This window comes from Hyla sarda, chromosome 2 (assembly GCF_029499605.1).
Source record: "Hyla sarda isolate aHylSar1 chromosome 2, aHylSar1.hap1, whole genome shotgun sequence".
NCBI classification, from domain to species: Eukaryota; Metazoa; Chordata; class Amphibia; order Anura; family Hylidae; genus Hyla; species Hyla sarda.
This window is the reverse complement of record NC_079190.1, coordinates 124,670,589-124,694,194: the sequence shown is the minus strand read 5'-3', so window position 1 is coordinate 124,694,194 and position 23,606 is coordinate 124,670,589. Positions and strand designations below refer to the sequence as shown.

At 42.2% G+C, this 23,606-nt stretch overlaps 1 protein-coding gene across 3 annotated transcripts in view; it reads left to right on the top strand.

Annotated features, from left to right (window-relative positions):
- The window catches only part of CNMD (chondromodulin), an 87,624-nt gene that overhangs the window by 37,321 nt on the left and 26,697 nt on the right, over positions 1–23,606 (top strand). For all 3 annotated transcript variants that reach the window (XM_056560463.1, XM_056560462.1, XM_056560461.1), the window contains exons 3-4: positions 4,278–4,418; positions 15,318–15,431. In XM_056560463.1, coding sequence (XP_056416438.1) covers positions 4,278–4,418; positions 15,318–15,431 — 255 coding nt within the window. The remainder of the gene's footprint in view (positions 1–4,277; positions 4,419–15,317; positions 15,432–23,606) is intronic.

Here is a 23,606-nt window from a genome sequence, read left to right as displayed (position 1 = left end):
CTTTTCCTCTGGACATTTTACCCCTCACAGTTGATCATAGAAGATCTAGAAGGGTAGAAATGTCATGAAGTAAAATGTTAAACCAGTGTTGTCTTATTGCAGTTCCATGCTGGAATTCAGTGAGCACTATAGAATGACCCAATTCTTCATTGGTAGGCACTTTATTTTCTTACACCTGTTGCAATGGGACTGAATGAAGCACCTAAAATGAATTAAGTGGTGTCTCCCAATACTTGCACAGGACAAGACATAGCAGTACAGAGTACTCGTTTAAGCTTTAGTTTGCTTAAATATAAACATCTGTAGGGAGAGCTGAAGAGCACCCTTCTCCAGGTAAAAGGGCTGCCGATATGGCGCCTCAGGATAGTAGTTTTCTTTTTGAATATCGATGAAGACCAATCGAGGCCAACGCAAAGTATTCCAGTAAAATATTTATTTAATTAGTGTAAGTAACAGACAACGTGTTTCACAAGGATACTCCTTGCCGTCATGAGACGTTGTCTGTTACTTATACTAACAAAATAAATATTTTACTGCAATACTTCGTGTTGGCCTCGATTGGTCTTCATTGATATTCAAAAGGACAACTACTATCCTGAGGTGTCGTATCAGCAGTCCTTTTACCCGGGGAGGGGTGCTCTTCAGCTCTCCCTCCAGATGTTTACATTGCTGTCACCGCCATCATAGATGACCAATTCTACAGTTGGGCAGCCACAGGAATACTTTGGAGCAGTGTGATGGCTCCTACATGCACTTAACAGTATTGTGCCTGCTGCGCAACCTAAATAGGTGAATGGATCCTGATCATCTTCACCCTCTCTCCCCTTCTTTCACTTTACTTGTGACACTGGTGACGTCACATATTGGCGCCTATATCTGTTGTTGTTTTTTATTTGCTTAAAGGGGTACTCTGCCTCTAGACATCTTATCCCCTATCTAAAGGATAGGGGAAAAGATGTCTGATTGCGGGGGGTTCGGCTGCTTGGACTCCTGCGATTTCTGGCCCAGCACATCAGTAATCCACATACACAGAGCGAACTCCACTCCATGCCAGATTAGTGTCCACAGCCATCACATCCCCTCCATATGTCTCCCACAGACATTTATGGAGGGTGCTTGACGATCAAGGCCACCCACAGCCTAGCACTGCAAGCATTCCCCTTTGGATAGGAGAAAAGATGTTTAGGGGGGGGGAGTAACCTTTTAAGTTCCAAACCTTGAGGTACAGTGGCAGGCTCAGGTCATGCACATAAGGTTATTAGATCTTGAAAATGGGGAGAGCAGAGCAGTAAACTAAAACAGTCACCCTTTAAAGGGGTACTCCGGTTGAAAACTTTTTTTTATTTAAATCAACTGGTGCCAGAAAGTTAAACAGATTTGTAAATTACTTAAATTTAAAAAAAATCTTAATCCTCCCAGTACTTATTAGCTGCATACTACAGAGGAAATGGTTTTCTTTTTGGAACACAGAGCTCTCTCCTGACATCACGACCACAGTGCTCTCTGCTGACATCTCTGTCCATTTTAGGAACTGTCCAGAGCAGCATATGTTTTCTATGGGGATTTTCTCCTACTCTGGACAGTTCCTAAAATTGACAGAGATGTCAACAGAGAGCACTGTGCTCAGGATGTCAGCAGAGAGCTCTGTGTTCCAAAAAAAAATTTACTCTGTAGTATTCAGCAGCTAATAAGTACTGGAAGGATTAAGATTTTTTTAATAGAAGTCATTTACAAATCTGCTTAACTTCCTGGCACCAGTTCATTTAAAAAAAAAAAAAATTCCACCGGAGTACCCCTTTATCAGATAGACCTCTGTTTCATCAGATAGAGTATCTATGCACTACAAATGTCCATTACTTATTAGCTGCTGACTACTACATAGGAAATTATTTTCTTTTTGGAACACAGAGCTCTCTGCTGACATCACGACCACAGTGCTCTCTGCTGACATCTCTGTCCATTTTAGGAACTGTCCAGAGCGGCATATGTTTTCTATGGGGATTTTCTCCTACTCTGGACAGTTCCTAAAATGGACAGATATGTCAGCAGAGAGCACTGTGCTCGTGATATCATCAGAGAGCACTGTGTTCTTAAAAGAAAATAATTTTCTCTGTAGTATTCAGCAGCTAATAAGTACTGGAAGGATTTTTTAATAGAAGTAATTTACAAATCTGTTTTAACTTTCTGGCACCACAAAAAAAAAAAGTTTTCCACCGGAGTACCCCTTTATCAGATAGACCTCTGTTTCATCAGACAGAGTATATATGCACTACAAATGTCATATCTATGAATGTGTTGCTTGTAAGAAACATCCTACGTAAAAGATAAATATATTTTCCAGCCAAAATATATGAGCCGGAGAATGCCATCAAAATAAATATTTATTGCAGCAAGAATGTAAATGAAAATGCTGTTCAGAGTCAGAGGCCTTCCATTTGGTTTTCTTCCTTATGTATTAGATGCTAAGTAAACACATTGTTTACTCTGTGCACTATTCAACTTGTCTGAATATTCCATTTTCCACTAAATCATAGCATATATCCGTCTCTCCTTCCTCTACTCATCTTTTTCATCTCCCATTGTCTTTTCAAGCACTTTTCACGCACATTTAACAGCATTAGAATACACTGCACAGAGATATTTTACTGCCGGCCTTGTGTATTTTTCACATGATGCATCCTGGCTGAACATAGGCCATTAACACTCATGACCGTGACGGGGTGTCTCCGAAAATCGCAATGGTATTACTTTATTTAGCCCAGACCAAGCTGTACCGGCTGCAATGCCGAACTTAGTCAGGTGGATGAGGTATTATAAGGTTAGCTTAAGGGCTTTATGCAGTAACTTTATTTTTTACATTACATATGTATATTCCTTCATTTTCCTGTTTTAACATGCATACAATGGTCCCGATTTATCAAACTGTGTGAGAGATTTTCCCACAGCGACCAATCACAGCTCAGCTTCCACTTTACTAGAGGTTGTTAAGATTGGAAAGCTAAGCAGTGATTGGTTGCTTTGGGCAAAAAAAAATTTTTGCTTTTCTTTCACACATTTTGATAAATCAGGGCCAATAGTTCCCCAGCGTGCAGAGAGTTAACTTTTGCTAAAATAGTCTTGCATTACATTTGCAAACTGTACCAGGGACAGAATATAGTCACAGCAAAGCTCCTAGCCAATAAATGCAAAAGTTGTCTATATAGCACAGAGACTTACCTTCTACAAATAAGCCACACATTTTATTAGTCCTGTGTGCAAGCAAAATCCAGCCTTTTGCATAGTAAAAGTCCCGCTACAAGGATTCATTCGTTTTTTTATTTTATTATTATGATGCCTTACATTAAAGGTGACAGAAAAGCTGACAGTCTTGGTGCATATGTTAAAGGGGTGCTCCGCTGCTCAGCGTTTGGAACAAACTGTGTCGAACGCTGGAGCCAGCGCTGGGAGCTTGTGACGTCATAACCCAGCCCCCTCATGATGTCACGCCCGTGCCCTCAATGCAAGTCTATGGGAAGGGGCGTGACGGCTGTCACGCCCCCTCCCATAGACTTGCATTGAGGGGTGGGGCGTGTTGTCATGAGGGGGTGGGGCTATGATGTCACGAGCTTCCGGCGCCGTCTCCAAAGTTCGGAAAAGTTTGTTCCAAACGTTGAGCAGCGGAGTACCCCTTTAATAATGTAATACTCTGAATAACTGTAAGATGTTGCAAGCACATCAATTTTCTGTATTGCATATGAACCAGATGTGTGTTGTTCCTTTTTGGAAAACGTTGATGCCTCCTAAGATAATCAGTACTGATATCGATGTCTCCTAAGAGGAATAATGAGGAGCAAGAGGCCCTGTTTACCATAGTGACTTACTAGTTCTTCCAACTGTTGGATCAGTGTTCCTCAACCGGTGGGTCTCTAGCTGTTGTAGTTTTGTAACATCTGGAAAACCACAGGTTAAGGAACACTGGGTTAGGTCGAATTGAGGGTTTTTGTTGTAAAGATATTTAATAAGTTCCCATGCAAATCACAGAAAATGGGATCAAACTTACAATCACAGAAAAAGGCCAACAATAGCAAAACAAGGACAGGTCCAAATACCAATTCCCATCGGTTTGGTCATCCTGTAGGGCCAAAAATTGCCCATTGCGCATCCAGCTTAATTTATGATCTATAGCAGTCATATTTATGGCTGTAGATTTTACATGTGAGCAGAAAACGATAAAGACAAAATGTAAATGTAAAGCCACAATTTTCCAAAACTAAATTACAGTATTATTATACCTGCAGGTTTACAATGTCCACTACACTATGAGCATCAATGGAAAAATACAAGAAGGATCAATGGAAATTGATGCTGGGAACAATCTAGAGACATTCAAGACTGGAGCCGGTAATGATGAAGCTGTAGAGGTGCATGATTTCCAGATTGTGAGTACTGCTATTTCTCTTATCTCTAACAGTCCTGGTCATAAGACAGTGTAAAGTAAGCTTTTTGATAAATCCTAAAGTGACAAGTGACAGCTGGCCTTATACCTCCAGATCCCATCAGTCAATCCACCGCTTAAGAATGAGGATAAAATTATATCCATAAAATATACAACCGAAATTTAGTTTAAACCTAATTTGTCACAGATGTTAAGGTGATACTTGTGGTAAGAGTTTTCAAGCAGCAGTCAATGTTTTATGATTCTCAGGAAGTAAAACCTTTTTATTATTCTTTTCAGGCTTATTGCCTATATTGCTTTATCCTGAAAAATGATTAAGAGCAATTAGGTGCCAGATTGTTGTAAGTTTTGGCCCAAATTTATCTGTCTGAGACAATAAGTTTGTCTGTCTGAGACCAAAATGTTTTGAGTTATGGTTCAATGGTAATGTATGAACCAAAGCTAATTTTACAAGAGCAATAAAAGCTGAGTTGTGATTGGTTGTTATTTGTCTGAGACAAAAATAGGACACACTTTTGTCTCCGATAGAATGGTAAATCTTGGTTTGTGTGTCTTGTACTTCCGTACACAATCTTGTTAACAAACTATGGTATATGAGGCTCTTAAAGGGGTTGGCGTGACGTTACGCCCGGCCCCTTCGTGACGTCTCGCCCGCCCCCTCTACCAAAGTCTATGGGAAGGGGGCGTGACAGCGGTCGCGCCCCCTTCCCATAGACTTTTGTTGAGGGGGCGGACGAGACGTCACGAAGGGGCCGGGCGTGAAGTCACGCCCGGCGTCTGCGAACACGGAAGCCCGCACACAGCGTTCGGAGTAATGAACTTCCGGACGCTGTGAGCGGAGCTCCGAACTGCAGGGCAGCGCACAACCCCTTTAAAGGAAATCTGTTTGGTGTTCCATACTGTCCAAACTATAAGCAGCAAGAAACAGGAACTGACTTATTACAACAAGCTATGATTTACTCAGAGTTCTTAGACCAGCTGGGAACATAATTCCGAGTCACCTACCTAGTAAGCTTGATCAATAAATCTCTCCCTATACACAAATAAGGAGAATACACAGAAGGACAAGACTAACAATCAAGCTTAATGGGGCCAAGAGCAGCCATCTGGGACCACCCATATGACTAGTCAATCCATTCCAGGCTGAATAAAAACAGACTCGGAAACACTGCCACATAGACTGAAAAAAAGCTGTAGCATGGAAAACACTAATTATGTCTACCTATGGGAAATACCTACCCTGATCCCCACAGCTGCTGCTATGATGCTCATGGCCCTTGCTCATCACCTGATCTTCCTGGTTCCAGCGATGCATCATCCTCACATGAAACGTCCGCTTAGGAGCCGTTCACACGGCAATTGTGCTCCAGTAGAGGGTCGGTTGTTGAGTGGAGAAAAAATAGTGTATGTCCTATTTTTCCTCTCAACTCCTGTTGACACCTGACAGACCCCATTCAAGTCAATAGGATCCATCGGGAACGGGTCAGAGCACAACAGCCGTGGGACCTTAGCCACTCATTTACTTGCCGCTAGTGATTGGCTGAGCATGGCAATTCCTACTGGGACAACACACCATCAGCAACCAGGGAGAAGCAGTGATGAGCAGTGCCTGGGAGCATCATAGCAGTATCTGCAGGGGATCGGGGTAGGTTTCACTCCTTAGTTATTTTTGTTACCACCCCAAGCCATATAAAAAACTTTTTTTTAAACCTCTTTATATAGAGTTAGGTCTATTTATTAACTATGTGTCCCTTTAGGTCACTTCTATAAACAGAAGTGACATTATTGGTTCACTGTCCCTGTCACCTACTTCCATTGCATGTCAGTACCGGGAGACAGTATAAATGGTTTCAGCACCAATCCGGCACTATGTTAGGAAGCTTTGAATGTGTTAATGGTATGCTACACTCTGAAAGAACTTGGGTATGGTACAAGCTAAAAAACTGATAATTCACTTGTATCAGCCATGAGGGAGGGCCTAGAGCTTCTGTGTGATTTATGAGCCCCGGGATTAAACTTCCACTTCAATTACACATCACAAACAAGATGCACTTGGAGCTATATTTGTGAGATGTCAGCTAAAATGGAATTATATTTTTCTGATGACAACCAGAAGCACTCAGCATCCCATTTTTGCTTCTGTTGCTATTTATCAAGTGTGAATATAAAATCCAGTTTATACTTGTGTTGTTTAGGCTACAGGATATGCCCTTATGGCTATAGCAAATGCGGGAGGAACTACAGCATAAATATGGGATTACCAAGCAGCACATCATTGTAGTGTCCATCTTTTTAAATAGGTTAGGGCTGACTATTCCTCTGCATTCTTTGCTGGGCTGTCACTTCAATGTATGAGATGAAAACACATATAAAGATGTGACATTTGTAATTCTAAACATCCTGAAATATAGAATATTTTCATTTTTTTATCATGCTGGTCATAAGCATAAATGGCATTTATTGGCACAATAATAATAATCCACAAATTCAAATAAATACATTTCTGACTGAAGAAGTGGCAGATTTGGAATTGCATACACAGATGATTCTAAACCTGTAACAATGTTTATTAGGGAATACTTATCTATTTCAAATGTTTTTAGTCCAAAGAGTACCTGTCACCAAAATAAGCTTTTGATATGACTGCTCAGACCCCAACTGACCACTTTAAGTAGCAGAGAGAGAGGTGCACTGCCATGCTCTTCTCTCTTCAATCTGTGTCTATGTGACCATAGAGATACCATAGAATTGCATTATGCAACTTTTATTTAAGAGCCAAGGTACATGTTCTCAGTTCAACCAAGTGCAAGTAAAAAGTGCAAGTATTCACACAAAAAAAAAACATGCACGAGGATGTGGTCCATCGCAAGTCCTTCTCCTAAAGGAGAGAGGCCACCAATAAACCAAATTCTTCGCCTCCAGGCAAAAAGGCTACTGCAAGGCACCAGGTACAATGTCCCCTTATGCCGAAGCTACTCAGGGACCAAAGTGCTCCTGGCAAACAATTGGGAAAAAAACAAGTTGCCACCAAGGAGCCAGTAAAACCGGCTTGGCATCCCTGCCAAAGCAAAGGTGCACGGATAATGGCAGGGAAGTTAGTAACCTAATGGCCACACACACTTCCCCTAGACCGGCAGGAGGGACAACCAAAAGACCTACCACACCCTGACCAATCCTTGTGACAAAAAGAACACAAAACGTGGACACAGTGAAGAAAAAATATATAAATAAATAAGTAGATGTGCACAGTGTGATACCGGATCTATAAAATTCCACAATTCTAGCCAGAAGGCCCCCATACTAAGGGCGAGTGTCCAGAAGAGTGAGAGAAAAAGTGATTGCTATGTGCCATCTTTCAAGTGGGGCGACGAACTCCCAAATGAATTCCGGCACCATGGTGGGTCACACTCCCAGGGCACATTTGCACCTCGGCTTTTACTCTACCCAGACCTTAGGGCCAGATCCAGTAGGAAAAGGTCTCATAAGGGACAGCTGCTGTTCTCCACAGCCATCCCTGGTACACCTGCCCCGCTGTGTGGTTCCCCATCCTGCCTTGGTGGTCTTCCACACCACCAACTAACAGAAAAAGGTACTACACTTGTGTGTCTCTGTCACATGACACCAAACCTAAGTGTGTACTGCTCATGGTGCGTAAAGGTAATGGATATGGAGTCACACTCAAAATCAAAGTGGAAAACCACACTAAAGGCTGATCCAACTTTGATGTAATGTCCTTAAAACAAGTCAAAATGAGGCTCAGTAGTGTGTGTGTGTGTGTGTGTGTGGCCTCCACGTGCCCGTATGACCTCCCTACAATGCCTGGGCATGTTCCTGATGAGGTGGCGGATGGTCTCCTGAGGGATGTCCTCCCAAATCTGGACTAAAGCATCCCCCAACTCCTGGACAATCTGTGGTGCAACGTGGCGTTGGTGGATGGAGCGAGACATGATGTCGTAGATGTGCTCAATAGGATTCAGGTCAGGGGAACGGGGAGGCCAGTCTATAGCATCAATGCCTTCTTCTTTCAGGAACTGCTAACACATTCCAGCCACATCAGGTCTAGCATTGTCTAGCATTAGGAGGAACCCAGGGCCAACCGTACCAGCATATGGTCTCACAAGGGGTCTGAGGATCTCATCTCGGTACCTAATGGCAGTCAGGCTACCTTTGGCAAGCACATGGAGGGCTCTGTGGCCCTCCAAAGAAATGCCACCCCATTACTGACCCACCGCCAAACTGGTCATGCTGGAGGATGTTGCAGCAGAACGTTCTCCATGGCGTCTCCAGACTCTGTCACATCTGTCACGTGCTCAGTGTGAACCTACTTTCATCTGTGAAGAGCACAGGGTGCCAGTGGTGAATTTACCAATCTTGGTATTCTCTGGAAAATGCCAAACGTCCTGCACAGTGTTGGGCTGTAAGCAAAACCCCCAACTGTGGATGTCGGGCCCTCATACCACCCTCATGGAGTCTGTTTCTGACCAGTTGAGTGGACACATGCACATTTGTGGCCTGCTGGAGGTCATTTTGCAAGCTCTGGCAGTGCTCCTCCTTGCACAAAAGTGGAGGTAGCGGTCCTGCTGCTGGGTTGTTGCCCTCCTATGGCCTCCGCCACGTCTCCTGATGTACTGACCTGTCTCCTGGTTGTGCCTCCATGCTCTGAACACTACGCTGACAGACACAGCAAACCTTCTTGCCACCGCTCACATTGATGTGCCATCCTGGATGAGCTGCACTACCTGAGCCACTTGTGTGGGTTATAGACTCTGTCTCATGGTACCACTAGAGTGAAAGCACCGCCAGCATTGAAAAGTGACCAAAACATCAGCCAGGAAGCATAGGAACTGAGAAGTGGTCTGGGGTGGTGTCTTGCTAATTGCTTATAATGTCTACCTGTTGTCTGTTCCATTTGCACAACAGCATGTGAAATTGATTGTCAATCAGTGTTGCTTCCTGAGTGGAAAGTGTAAATTAAATAACAAATATGAAAATTATCTCCTTTTCCCATTTTACAAAAAAAAATTAAATAAAAAAAATAAACATTTGTTATTGCCAGTGAACCAGCCTGACCCACCAAAAATCACAGTTCTTAATGTTTCAGAGGAGAATTTCAGTCTTCAGTCAGCTGACTTGCTGTAAACTACAGAATGACATCATTATCTATTAGATCACTGCTGAAAGCTCTCAGACCCCTCCCAGCTCTATCTGTATACTGCTGGTGCTCTACTTATGGAATCTGAATACAGATTATACAGTTATACCCCTCCCCTGAGGCTGTGTACAAATTATATTTTACCACAATTGGGCAAATCAGAATACATAAATAAAAATGTGTCATTTTAACAGCGATTAGGGAAAAAATTTGTGAAAAATGCTGTAAAAATTTAACATGTGAACACAGCCTATAGATTTCAAATCTTTAGAAAACGCAAATTGTGATTATAGGCTACATCACTTTCGCCGCAATATTTTTCTATAAAATGCACTTTGAATAAGGAGCAGCATCAAAACTGCATATAATGTGAACTGACCTTCGCCCACTTATGAATCTAATATGGTGGCCCAATACGGAAGTTGTTACCCCATACCCTTTCTGCCCTGTCAGGCAGCCTCCCTGCAGTGTCCCCTGGGCCCCCTTACACCCGTTCCCTCATGTACATATGTTTTGCCATTTATTATGCTGTAAAGTGTGTTAAGAAGTGTTATAATTTTAAGAAATGTTCCCATGTGATCTTCAGTTGTCATGTGAGTTATCATGTGATTGGTACCCAGGAGGTATCAGTGACCAGGTGACTTACGGGTGACCAATGGGATCCCACCAGAGTCTCCTCCATAAAAGCCCTGGGAGGAGTCTCTTCTCTCTCTTTCTGCTAAGCTGAGGTCCAGTGCAGTCCAGTCTAGGAGTGTGTCTGGAGTCATAGGAGGCCTCAAGTCAAGTCTGCAGCCACAAGTTACAAGTAAGCCACAGTCACAGCATTGTCAGTCACAAGTCAGTCAAGTCAGTCATCTGTGAAGTCAGCGTGGCCGGCGCTAATTTGTCCCGTTCTACTACAAGTCCCAGCAAGCCCTTAAGGTCTCTGAAGTCACTGGTCCCCTCCGTGGGCCTGGCTACACTGTATAGACTGTACATCTGTCACTCAGTAAAGCTACCATTGTCCATAACTTGGCATAGGAGTCATTATTGCCCCCGTGCCTAGCCCAGGATCCAGCGATATACCTTTGGGTGGTATTGAGGATAAACCATGCCCTGGCATCACGAATACAAGGGGTAATTCCATCTGCCCTGCATCACACCCCATACCACACTTATAAGCTCACCTGGGTAAACTCCAACACCAGCATCCTACTTACATAACCAGGTGCAGTGATCAAACTCTACATCCAAAGCCAGGGTATTCATAGGAAATGTAGGCAGCATTAAATCCATATCAATATGGAGCCAAACTAATCTCTAATAACAGCCTAGTCCTATATTGTGTAGGTAATATATTTAATTTACGCCAAATATTACGCTGTGTAAACCCAGCCTTATAGTAACCTAAGATTTGCTGATGTGTCTCATATTTTAGGGATTCCTTGCCTTCCTGTACTCTAAATTGCTAAATTTGATGGTAAGAACCTGAAGAGATGTGATATTAAATAGTGACAGCAGGAGGTACAGTTTTCACAGGCCTTTACTGTCATGATTTGGCCTTATTTGCAAAACTCATACAGCCTGTGCAAACAATAAATCATGAAGGGGAACCTGAGGCATCAAATACAGTGAAATTCCGTATTTTTACAGGTTTGAGGCACTAGCACAGGCAGGAAGTAATAAAAGGTTGGATGAACAGCATAAATGTTATTTATTACAAAAAACGGCGAGTATGAGCATGTATATTGGATCGGGCAAAAAGGCTCATATTATAAAAGGAGCAAAGGTGACAATGTCAAACAGGCGTCCATTGTAGTCACTCGCTAGCTGAACAGGACACTAACATGCATGTTCAAAGCTATTCTCAGAACTGGTGCTAGACTTTGGGTGGCCCTGGGTAAAATTAAAGTGGGGTCCCAAAAGCTGAAATATTGCCCTAACAAGTCACATTTAGTTTATTTAGGAGGCGGCATGCCAGGGGTGTTTCTAGTTTATTAAAAGATCAGGAGCACAAGACCCAAGGCATATGTCTCCCTAGACACACAATACCGCTATATTGTTCCCAAATATAATCCACTATACATAGACCAATATTCTCACATACAGTGATCATGTGCAGGATTTTGCAGTTACATTCCTCACCACAGCACAATCCACCCCTAATGTAGGGGAACTGTAATGCACCCCTAATGTGGGGGAACTGTACTGCATCCCTAATGTGGGGGAACTGTACTGCACCCCTAATGTGTGGCGACTTATACTTCACCTAATGTGGGGAAATATACTGCACCTAATGTGGGGGAACTATACTGCACCTAATGTGGGGGAACTATACTGCACCTATTGTGGGGGAACTATACTGCTAACCTAATGTGGAGGAAATATACTGCACCTAATGTGGGGGAACTATACTGCCCCTAATGTGGGGGAACTATACTGCCCCTAATGTGGGGGAACTGCCGGGGGGGGGGGGGAATCCTAATGAAATGCTCCATCTTCAAGGCAGCCTTAATCTGGCCCTGCTATTACTGTGCTCTGCCTTGAAGGGATGAGGTTCTACATCAGCTGTAAAGTGTGTGAAACACTATTCTATGCCATGTAAGAATGATACAATCAGCTGACTGTACACAATCTGTGTTATGCCTTGTAGGAATGAGGTTCATTCTGTAAGTTATCTATGTTATTCTTTAGTGGAATGAGTTATGGAATGAACTATGGACAGTGGCCCTAGAGTTAAAGGGGTGGGGGGTGTATTGCGGAGGCCACTGCTGCGATAAGTGCCACTCTAGGCCTGGGCCTTGTTGGCCTAGTAACAAATATGACACTGCATGTCACATACATAAAGCTGGGGAAAGGGGGACTGTGGTCTCCTGTTGGGCTTATACAAGTTAATACACAGATATGCACTAAGGTTCAATATCTGTAGTTATGTTTCTTCTAAGAGTCAGCTTTTCTTATTAATTATATTGTCATACATCTATTTTTCATTGTTTAGAAAACATTTTAGGCAAATTTCCAATTCCAAATGAGTCAGAATTCTGGCTTAATTTAATCCAAAACTGGCATAATCACATTTATTACATTTAACAGCTCACACACATTAATTTGGTAAAGCCAAAATTATGACACAAAATACATATGGCACCATATTTATCACACAGCATTTGGCCCATTCTTAAGCATGCCTTGCATTTTAAATAAATACATGGTTGATACAACTATCTCTTCAGAATCCCCACATACACATGCACAATTGACTAAGTGTGGTGAGGTGTGTGATGGAAGGGCAAATGTTATTACCCTTAGGGCAGATGTTATTAACCCTTAACATTTGTGATGCCAGGGCATGGTTATCCTCTACACCGCTGGCCGCTGGTTCCTGGGCCATGTGCGGAGCAAATAATGACTCCGATGTAAGGTTACGGAATAACGGAAGCTTTACTGAGGCAGACAGATGGTATAGTCTTTAAAGCTCAGTTAGGGCCAAGGAGATGACCAGTGACTTTAGGAGACTTTCAGGCCCACTGGGACTTGTAGTGGACTTGGACTCAATTATGCAGTCCCATGCTGACTTTAGACTTGACAGACTTGACTATTCTGACTAGACTTCTCCCCTGAATTTAGGCTCACCTGGCTTTGACGTTCACCTGAAGGGGGTTCACCGATGATGGAAGCGTGGCTGGGTGGTTAGGCCTTGGTTTCCCTTAGGAACACAAGACACTCTCAGGTCTTGACTGTACTGTAACTCAGCATGCACTCTCCTCAGAACTGAACTAGCTAGCTCCTCCCTGCTATATAAGGGAACAATTTGGAGGGGTCCCATAGGCCACCCATAAGTCAACTGGTCACTGGCACCTTCCTTGGTTACACAGACTTAGTAACAACACCTAAAGGCATAAACACTTATTTACCACATTACTATAATATATTAAACTCTATACATAACATAAGAGGGTGATGAGAGTCCTGAGGAGTGTGGGGCCAGGGGACTGGGACTGAGTCCACCTGAAAGAACCAAACAGTGTACAGAAGGGCCACTTCTGTACTGGGCAACCACATAAGCATATATGTTTACTGAATGGGACAGGGGAATAAAGGGCTTCCAGAAACCTCTGTTGGCTCGTGGGATAATCATGAGGCCCCCATACATACTTGATACATATTCAAGCTGATGAAATTGGTTGTTTCAGCTGACATTACTCTAACATACAATGCCAACATTGGGCTGGGTTCACATACAGTGGTAGTGTGCCATGTGGCCAATTACTGCATCACAAAAGCACGTGTATTTTACCACAGTTTTGCAATGAAGTTATTGGCTACATAGCATTCACAGAAATGCCACTTTGAAAACCACATTTTATATTAAAAAAAAATGATGTAACAAAAAACACACACCACATAACTATGGCAATTCTCTGTAATAGCATGCCATTTGGCTGCACAGTCAATTACAGTAGGTATGTGTGAACCCCGCCTTCCTAGTTAAATATTAGAACGTTTTAGTCCCCCTGCCCCTATACTATACAGTTTTGAAGTCATATGCAAGATCTAAAAAATAAGGTACCTTGTCATGTGCATAAAATCCAATAAGGTTAGACCTATCTTTTCCTAGGCATAACGATGTGAATCAGAACTCACCTCCTGTAGTGCAATGCATCATGGTCTAGGGACATGAAAAAATTATAAAGATGCCAAAGATACTTTTTTCCTGCTCCAGTTTAAATTCAGGATTCACATAAGCAGGCTTACTTGTGCTAAAAGTTGTGGTAGCAGGGTGTGTGGTGCACGGCAGATGTTGTTACCCTAGGTTCAGATGGCATTATCCCCTTGTATTCATGATGCCAGGGTGTGGTATAGCCTATAACCACCTGAAGGTATACCGCTGGATCCTGGGCTAGGCACAGGGGCAATAAAGACTTCGACGCCAAGTTACAGACAACGGTAGCTTTACTGAGGGTAGACAATTGGTCATGTCTATACAATTCAGCCAGGGCCCAAGGAGGTGACCAGTGACGCAGAGACCTTAAGGGCTTGCTGGGACTTGTAGTAGGACTGGACAATTGAGTGCAGACCACGCTGACTTGACAGATGACAGGGACTGACTTGACTCGACTCATGAAGCTGTGACTTTAGCTTACTTGACTTGATGGTGGCTGCAGGACTTGGCTTTGAGGTCTCCAACACTCTGGACACACACACTGGGCACTACTGCTCTGGACCTCAGCTTAGTAGAAGATCAGAGCTCAAAAGAGAGAAAAGCTAGCTCCACCCAGGGCTTATATGGGGGAGACTAGCAGGGAGCCCATAGGTCACTCTTGGGATCACCTGGTCACTGGTACCTCCTGGGTAACCATTACATGGCATATCACATGGTATAACTCTTAAAGCAACCTTACATTTTATAACACTTTACATGGTAAAACATATTTACAATGGGGAAACAAGTGCAAGTGGCCTTGGGGACACTTAAGGAGGCTACCTGACAGGACAGCAGGAGCACGGGGTAACACCTCCCATACTGGGCCACCACAAAAGGGTTCCTAAATGGATGCTCCGTCTTACATTCGCCATCATGCTGCATTATGCATACTGTCTTCACAGTCTGTTTAAGTTTCATTCTTCTAAGTGAGATCTATTGAACATTTCTGTGCAGCACAGAAAGATACACATGCATGCTCAGAAAGTAGGAGTATCTGCTCCGTGCGGGTGTTTGACCACTGTATATAATTTGTGTATATCTTCTAGGGCATTACCGGAATTCGTTTTGCTGGAGGAGAGAAGTGTTACATTAAAGCCCAGGCTAAAGCTCATATTCCAGATGTTGACAGTGTGACAAAGGAAAGCCTTTCGTTTGAGCTGGTAAGAACCAAACAAAAGAAAATGAAAATGTCAGAGTTTAAACCCATTGTGCCCCAGACGCTGAAATATTTATATACACGCCATGTGATTTAAGCATTTGTTGGAAACATTACATGTCAATTGATCTTTCTCAGCCAAGTCAAAAGTATGAACATAACATAAGTGCATTGTTCATTTTTAATAGCACATCAGTCTGGTAGGGTCAGAATTTGCACTCTTCTGTCTGTCTATTCTTTGGTATGTAGTCACGGACAGCAACCATGGAATTTTGTGCATTTATAATGTAAAAACAAAGAACATTTAGGGGGGGGGGGGTTGAAAAATTGATATATCTATACACCAATCTTAAAGTGGTATTCCGGCTTTAGACATTTTATAAGATGTCCGATCGCGGGGGGCCTGCAGCTGCTGTCAATTAATAAGAGTACTTATTGATAAGATCCGCTGTGGGTTTCTCTACCATTCACTTCAAAAGGTCCGTGGACAATCCACAATAGTGGCAGATTTACAGATTGACGTCCCATTGAAGTTAAAGGGATACTCTGCCCCTATACATCTTATCCCCTATCCAAAGGATGGGGGATAAGATGTCTGATCGTGGGGGGCCAGCCACTGGGGACCTCCGTGATCTCCCTGCAGCACCTGCATAATGTGCAGAGCTGCATCTCCAGCCTCGGAAACCTGAAGTTTCCGGGACTGGAGACGTGACGTAACGCCTGGAGACGGAGCTCCGCACATAATGCGGGTGCTGCAGGGAGAGCGCAGGGGGTCCCAGCGGCGGGCCCCCCATGATCAGAAATCTTATCTAAATGTCTAAAGACGGAATACCCCTTTTAGTAAATTGATGCCTCCCCTCATCCTTGTCTGATTTATTTGAGGGCATCTTCTCAGCTGGCATAGATTTTAACTACAAATTACTCCTGCTTGTAGTGAATATGGCGCAGGTAGGCCACATCCCTTTGCATCATGCCACACTCCCCTACTTACCAACTACAGTGCAGAGCTGACAAAAAGCCGCACATTTTTTCACAAACACGTTGTTTACGCTAAATGTTTAGTCTTTTTGTCAGGTCCTTGATATTAGCTGCAGGGAAAAAATGAGTTAATGAAAATGAAGTCCCCCTAGGGTTTTCAATTCCCCCCAGGGGACTTGAATAAGCAATCATTAGAATGCTTATACTGATTAATACGATGTATAATTATTAGATTGCCTATATCGATCAATGCAATGTGTTTGCACTGCATTGATCAGTTTAATCAGTGCTATTCAGGTATAGTCTGCCTGAGGCAGCTGGTAAAACAAGATCTGCCATGGCAGGCTCAGAGGCCCTCAGAAGGCTTTTGAATGGCATGATAACCAATTAACACCATGTGATTGTGCCATGTGGGTGCTGATTAAATCCTTGACAGGTCAATTTCTACATGCTGCGATCATTATTAATCTTGGTGTGTAGAGGGTTAAACTAAAGTCTCATCCCGGTAGTTGCAGGGAGGTGTCAGCTGTAAGATACAGCCAGCACCCGCTGCATAAAGAGAGGAGTCTATATTGTATTCATTGACAGGATAGTTTCCCGTGTACTGTAACTTCTTCCTTTTTGCATTACCTGTGACTGAAACTTGTTGTTATTGGTACTGATTGAAAACTAATAAAACTTTTCAATTTGAAAAAAAAAGAGAGGAGTCAGCTCCTGAGCTACTCTATATTCAATGACTGCCAAGCCACCTGTAATAAGGCATTTAACAGTCATTGAGAGGTTAATGCTTATGTGATCTTACTCATCGTTATGAGATAAAAACTTATTGGCTCATAATGCATATGCGTAATAGACATAATATATATATATATATATATATATATATATATTCTTTATGTATTTTGTGATAACAATAAAGCAAAAAAAATTATGGATTTAGGCTGGACCTTTTCAATATGACATTTTTATGTCTTTGTGAGCTTCAGGGTGGTCCATGCACTCCATTACAGTATATAAGGCAAAGATGTTCACAGCCAAGATCAATGTGTACTCTTTAAGCAATTCTTGTTAGTGATACGATTTAAAGTTGGATTCTATAACTGAGTGGAGGAGTAAAAGTCCCATGTACTATACAGAAGCTTGTACTTTGGGGCCATGTTCACACCCAGTATTTTGGTCAGTATTTTTAACCAAAACCAGGAGTGGGACAAACACAGAAAAAGGTGCAAATATTTTAATTATAATATTTGTATAAAAAAGTAGCTTCAAAAGAAACCCAGTTCCTAGCTGCAACTGACTTTACTGGGGAATGTTCAGAAACAGTGCTATACATGCAGCACAAAACCTGCTTAAAAAAGTACAGCTTTTTCCTGCACCCATTGGGGGAGATTCATCAAAATTTGTGCAGAGGAAAAGTTTACCAGGTGCCCATAGCAACCAATCAGATCGCTTCTTTTATTTTACAGAGGGCATTTCAGAAATAAAAGAAGCTATCTGTTGGTTGCTTTGGGCAGCTGGTCGACTTATCCTCTGCACAAGTTTTGATGAATCTCCCTCACTGACTTCAATGGGGAATTGCAAAATTAGCCCTGAAAATACCACTCTGAAAAAAAGAAGTAACATCACTTTTTTCTGCACTGCTTTAGCAATTCCCCATTAAATTCAATTGGAGCAAAAAACAGTGCAGTAGAAGTCCCATAGAAATTCTCCATAGGGAGAGAGAATCTTCTATGACAGTTATTGATGATGGTTATACAGCTGCTGTCAAACAATAAGGGTACGTATTGATAAGATCCGCTGTCTGTTTCTCCACCATTCCCTTCAAAAGGTCCGTGGACAATCCACAATAGAGGCAGATTTACAGATTGACCTCCCATTGAAGTTAAAGGGTTACTATGCCCCTATACATCTTATCCCCTATCCAAAGGATAGGGGATAAGATGTCTGATCGCAGGGGTACTGCCGCTGGGTACCTCTGCGATCTCCCTGCTGCACCCGGCATTCGTTTAGAGCATCGGGTGCAGTGCTGGAGGCTCGTGATGTAACGGTCACGCCCCCTCAATGCAAGTCCATGGGAGGGGGCGTGACGGCAGTCATGCACCCTCCCATAGATTTGCATTGAGGGGGCATGGCCATCACATCACAAGCCTCCTCATCGCCAGTCATCTTGCACGGAGCGAAGTTCGCTAGTGCACCGGATGTCTAGGGTGCCGCAGGGAGACTAGGGTGCCTGCGATCAAACATCTTTTGATAGGGGATAAGATGTCCGGGGGCGGAGTACCCCTTCAATGGTAGTGAAACTTGCAGCGGGAAACCAACTGTGAGTTTTGAACATGTGAACATCCCCTTATAGTCGAGGAGATGACCGTTCTATTTGTATGAACTCTTATATACATATAGACTGTGATAGACAGTCACGTAGAGGTGCAGTGATGGAAAATGTGTTCTCACATTTGCTTTAAAGGGCAAAAACAACCTCTGACCTAATGCCCTTGGACCCCCAGTATGACCTAGAATGGAGACGTATTACCACATTTCTCCTGCAGTGCCATTGGCCACTTTCCAGCTGATTGTCAGGAGTTGGAAAAGTCATCTTCCGATTAAAATCCCAATTATTAAGAAAAAAAGGAAAGCCATCTTTATTAATGCTTACTGTTACTATAATGTATTCCAATCTTAGTATTCCTGAGATGACCCTTGGTGATCCAAAAGCTAGGAATTTCAACTATGTTCTGATGCAAGTACCAATAGTCCCATTGGGGTCAGCGGAGGGGTTGGGGCGTTCAGCTGCCAGATCTTCCCTGATGTGGCCCTAAGTCTTTGAAGGGAATCTCTATTTTTTAGATGACTGATATGCAGTAAGTGATTTCTGCAAACTGCACATGACTGTATCAATGGAGATGCATATCAAACACTAGGGGTAAAAAAATACTGACTTACGATTATTACAAGTCAAAGTTTTCCAAATTCCTTTTGCCATCTCTGGAGAGATAGTTCAAGCCTGGCTACATCAAAGCCAATTACATTCATTAAGGCATATTCTTCAGTAATAACATATAGGAGATTCATCTTTCTGCCATTTCAGATAATTTCTCTTGATCTAGACCCCTGGAGTAGAGAGGCGCTTACTTCTTCCTACATCAGATGACGGCTTCTTAGACCATGAACCAGGTGAATTCACAAACAGCAATAATTAATGTAGTCAGGAGCCTGTCTAGTACGCTGTACTGCCGAATCAGTCTATTATATCTAGACAGACCACTGGCTTCCTGATCTTTCAAGGATATTCATATGCACTTGATGTGCTTGTGTAATAAATCATATAAATTGCTGCCTTTAGGTCATATCACTTCTATGCTGGATAAATTATCTCAGAGATGTTTCTGCAGAGACAGCTTTAAGCATTAAAACGAGACGGCATAAGGCATGTTAGTACCCACATAATTGTGTTTATTACCCTTATTTTCTGATTCTCTTACCAGACATGTATGGATTGTACATCATTCATACCCCAGACACGTGTCATGGTTATTTTGTCCTCTGTACAGATCAAAACCAATTACTAGGTGATATTCTCAATCATAATTATGGCTCAAAATCTTTATAAGCTTTTTTTTCTACGAGATTGCTTTTCATAGCTGATGCATACATGAGGAGAGATATATTTAAGATAATTGACGCCACTATGAACATGAATAAAGTGCTCTATAGCAATGTATACAGAAAATATGGAGTTACTGTATTTGGTAGTAGACACTGAAAGCATGCATTAAAGGCCTAGCATTAAAGAAAACGGTCTATTAATACCCTATTCCACTGAAATATTCAAAGCGTAACTGTCATTATAGTCAATTCTTTTATCCATAGATCTTTTCCATACTCATAGAAAAATATTGGGGGAGATTTATCAAAAACTGTCCAGAGGAAAAGTTGCCAAGTTGCCGATAGCAACCAATCAGATTGCATCTGCAAAAGGAAAGAAGCAATCTGATTGGTTGCTATGGGCAACTTAGCAACTTTTCCTCTGGACAGGTTTTGATAAATCTCCCCCATTATCTTTATCCCTTGAATATCTAATCTATATAGTGGATTACACTTTCTCCACCTTTGGATGAGGTATGTTGAGGTCCTTTTGGATGGCAGGCCCCGATAACAAGCCCATTGATTGGCACTCGGTTACTGAGCCTTCTCATGGCTATATTAATCGTGCGGCCCATAACTTCATCATTGTTTACACAGGGCAACCAGTGCGACCATTGACAATTTTATTGGCTGTACAAAAGATGTGATCCACTGCCCCTTGAACACTGGCCTATGAAGGCATTCAATGGACAACTGACTTTGTGTATATAATCCACTTTTTATTAAATGGACACTGTCAGATTCAAGAACTTTTTATATGTTAAATATTTTGGCAAAACATTAACCTTTCTAATAAACTTTTTATAGAATTTTATTTCCTTTTTATAGAAGTCATGGCTTTGTGAAGCACATATATCTTACAGTCATGGCCGTAAATGTTGGCACCCCTGAAATTTTTCACGAAAATGAAGTTTTTCTCACAGAAAAGGATTGCAGTAACATGTTTTGCTATACACGTTTATTCCCTTTGTGTGTATTGGAACTAAACCAAAAAAGGGAGGAAAAAAAGCAAATTGGACATAATGTCACACCAAACTCCAAAAATGTGCTGGACAAAATTATTGGCACCCTTACCTAATATTTGGTTGCACAACCATTGAAAAAAATAACTGAAATTAGTCGCTTCCTATAACCATCAATAAGCTTCTTACACTTCTCAGCCGGAATAATGGACCACTCTTCCTTCGCAAACAGGTCTCTCTTATTGGAAGGGCGCCTTTTCCCAACAGCAATTTTAAGATCTCACCACAGGTGTTCAATGGGATTTAGATCTGGACTCATTGCTGGCCACTTCAGAACTCTCCAGCGCTTTGGTGCCATCCATTTCTGGGTGCAACCAAGATCTCGGCCACAAACCCAGCTTTCTGACACTGGGCTGTACAGTGCGATCCAAAATCCATTGGTAATCCTAAGATCTCATGATGTCTTGCACACATTCAAAGCACCCAGTGCCAGAGGCAGCAAAGCAACCCCAAAACATAATTGAACCATTGAACCTCCACCATATTTCACTGTAGTTACCGTGTTCTTTTCTTTGTAGGCCTCATTCCGTTTTCGGTAAACAGTAGAATGATGTGTTTTACCGAAAAGCTCTATCTTGGTCTCATCTGTCCACAGGATGTTTTCCCAGAAGGATTTTGGCTTACTCAAGTTCATTTTGGCATAATGTAGTCTTGGTTTTTTATGTGTCTGTGTCAGCAGTGGGGTCCTCCTGAGTCTCCTGCCATAGCGTTTTATTTCATTTAAATGTCAACGGATAGTTTGCACTGACACTAATTCTCCCTGAGCCTGCAGGACAACTTGAATATCTTTGGAAATTGTTTGGGGCTGCTTATCCACCATCCCGACTATCCTATGTTGACACCTTTCATCAAATTTTCTTCCATCCACACCCAGGGAGATTAGCTACAGTGCCATGTGTTGCAAACTTCTTGATAATGTTGTGTATTGTGGACAAAAGCAAATCTAGATCTCTGGAGATGGACTTGTAACCTTGAGATTTTTGATATGTTTCCACAATTTTGGTTCTCAAGTCTTCAGACAGTTCTCTTCTACTCTTTTTGTTGTCCATGCTTAATGTGGAACACACAGTCACACAATGCAAAACTAAGTGAACTTCTCTCCTTTTTATCTGCTTTTAGGCATGATTTTATATTGCCCACACCTGTTACTTGCCTCAGGTGAATTTAAAGGAGCATCACATGCTGGAAACAATCTTCATTTTCGACAATTTTGAAATGGTGCCAATAATTTTGTCCAGCCCATTTTTGGAGTTTGGTGTGACATTATGTCCAATTTGCTTTTTTTCCTTCCTTTTTTTGTTTAGTTCCAATACACACAAACGGAATAAACGTGTATAGCAAAACATGTGTTATTGCAATCCTTTTCTGTGAGAAAAACTTAATTTGCTTGAAAAATTTCAGGGGTGCCAACATTTATGGCCATGACAGTGTATATATACACATATATATAGGGGCACAGAGGGCCTACAGCTATACATGGGGTAACAGGGGTCTACAACTATATATAGGGGACACAGAATAGGCCTAAAACTATATATGGGGCAGAGAGTAGGTCTACAACTATAAATGGGGGTATAGGGCGCTTACAACTATATAAGGGGGCAAAGAGGGGGTCTACAGATATATATGGGAGTACAAGGAAGGGTCTACAGCTATATATGGTGACACAGAGGGGGTCCACTGCAATATATAGGGGAATAAAGTGGTCTACAACTATAGATAGGGGACATAGAATCGGTCTGCAACTATATATGGGGGGCACAGGACATCTACAACTATATATGGGGCACAGAGGATGTCTAAAATATATATGGGGGCACAGAAAGGGTCAACTGCTATATATATGGGGCAGAGAGGGGGTCCATAGCTAAATATGGGGGCACAGAAGGGGTTCACAGCTACATGTTGGGGCACAGAACAGTCTACAACTATATACATGCATGGGGGCCTAAACTTATATATGGGGGCAAAAAGCAGGCACTTTCATTATATGGGGGCAATACACATAGGGAGTTCGTAAAGAGGTGGGCATTGTACTGGGAAAAGAAGCCTAAAAGGTTTGTCTTGCTGCTTTGGCACGTTCTGTGAAGGCAAGTCTTAGCAAGGAGTAGTCTTGGGGATGCCCTGGGCCGGATACTTGGGGGAAAAAAAAGGAAAAAGTAAACAGAGAAGAAGTCAGTTGTGATTCACTTAGAGAAGACATCACCTATGAGTCACTAATTGTAATGTTAATAACTTATACAAGCTGCAGAGCACTTGTGTACAGGTGGTATCTACTTCAAAATGGTAAGTATGGTGGAACATTGGTAAATTTCACAGTAACCAGAATAAGGTATATTAGATTAGAGTGTATATTAGAGATTATTTATTTGGCCAGCAGTTAGTGAAGGTGTATGGCCACTTTTAGGATAGTAGTAATGGATTACGTTCTCACCAATGCCTTTCTGTATGTCCAGATACACAGTGCCAGAGCCAATTATAAGAGAACCGTTGTTACTGAAAACACCTGGTTTACTTTTTAATATATTTAAAGGGGT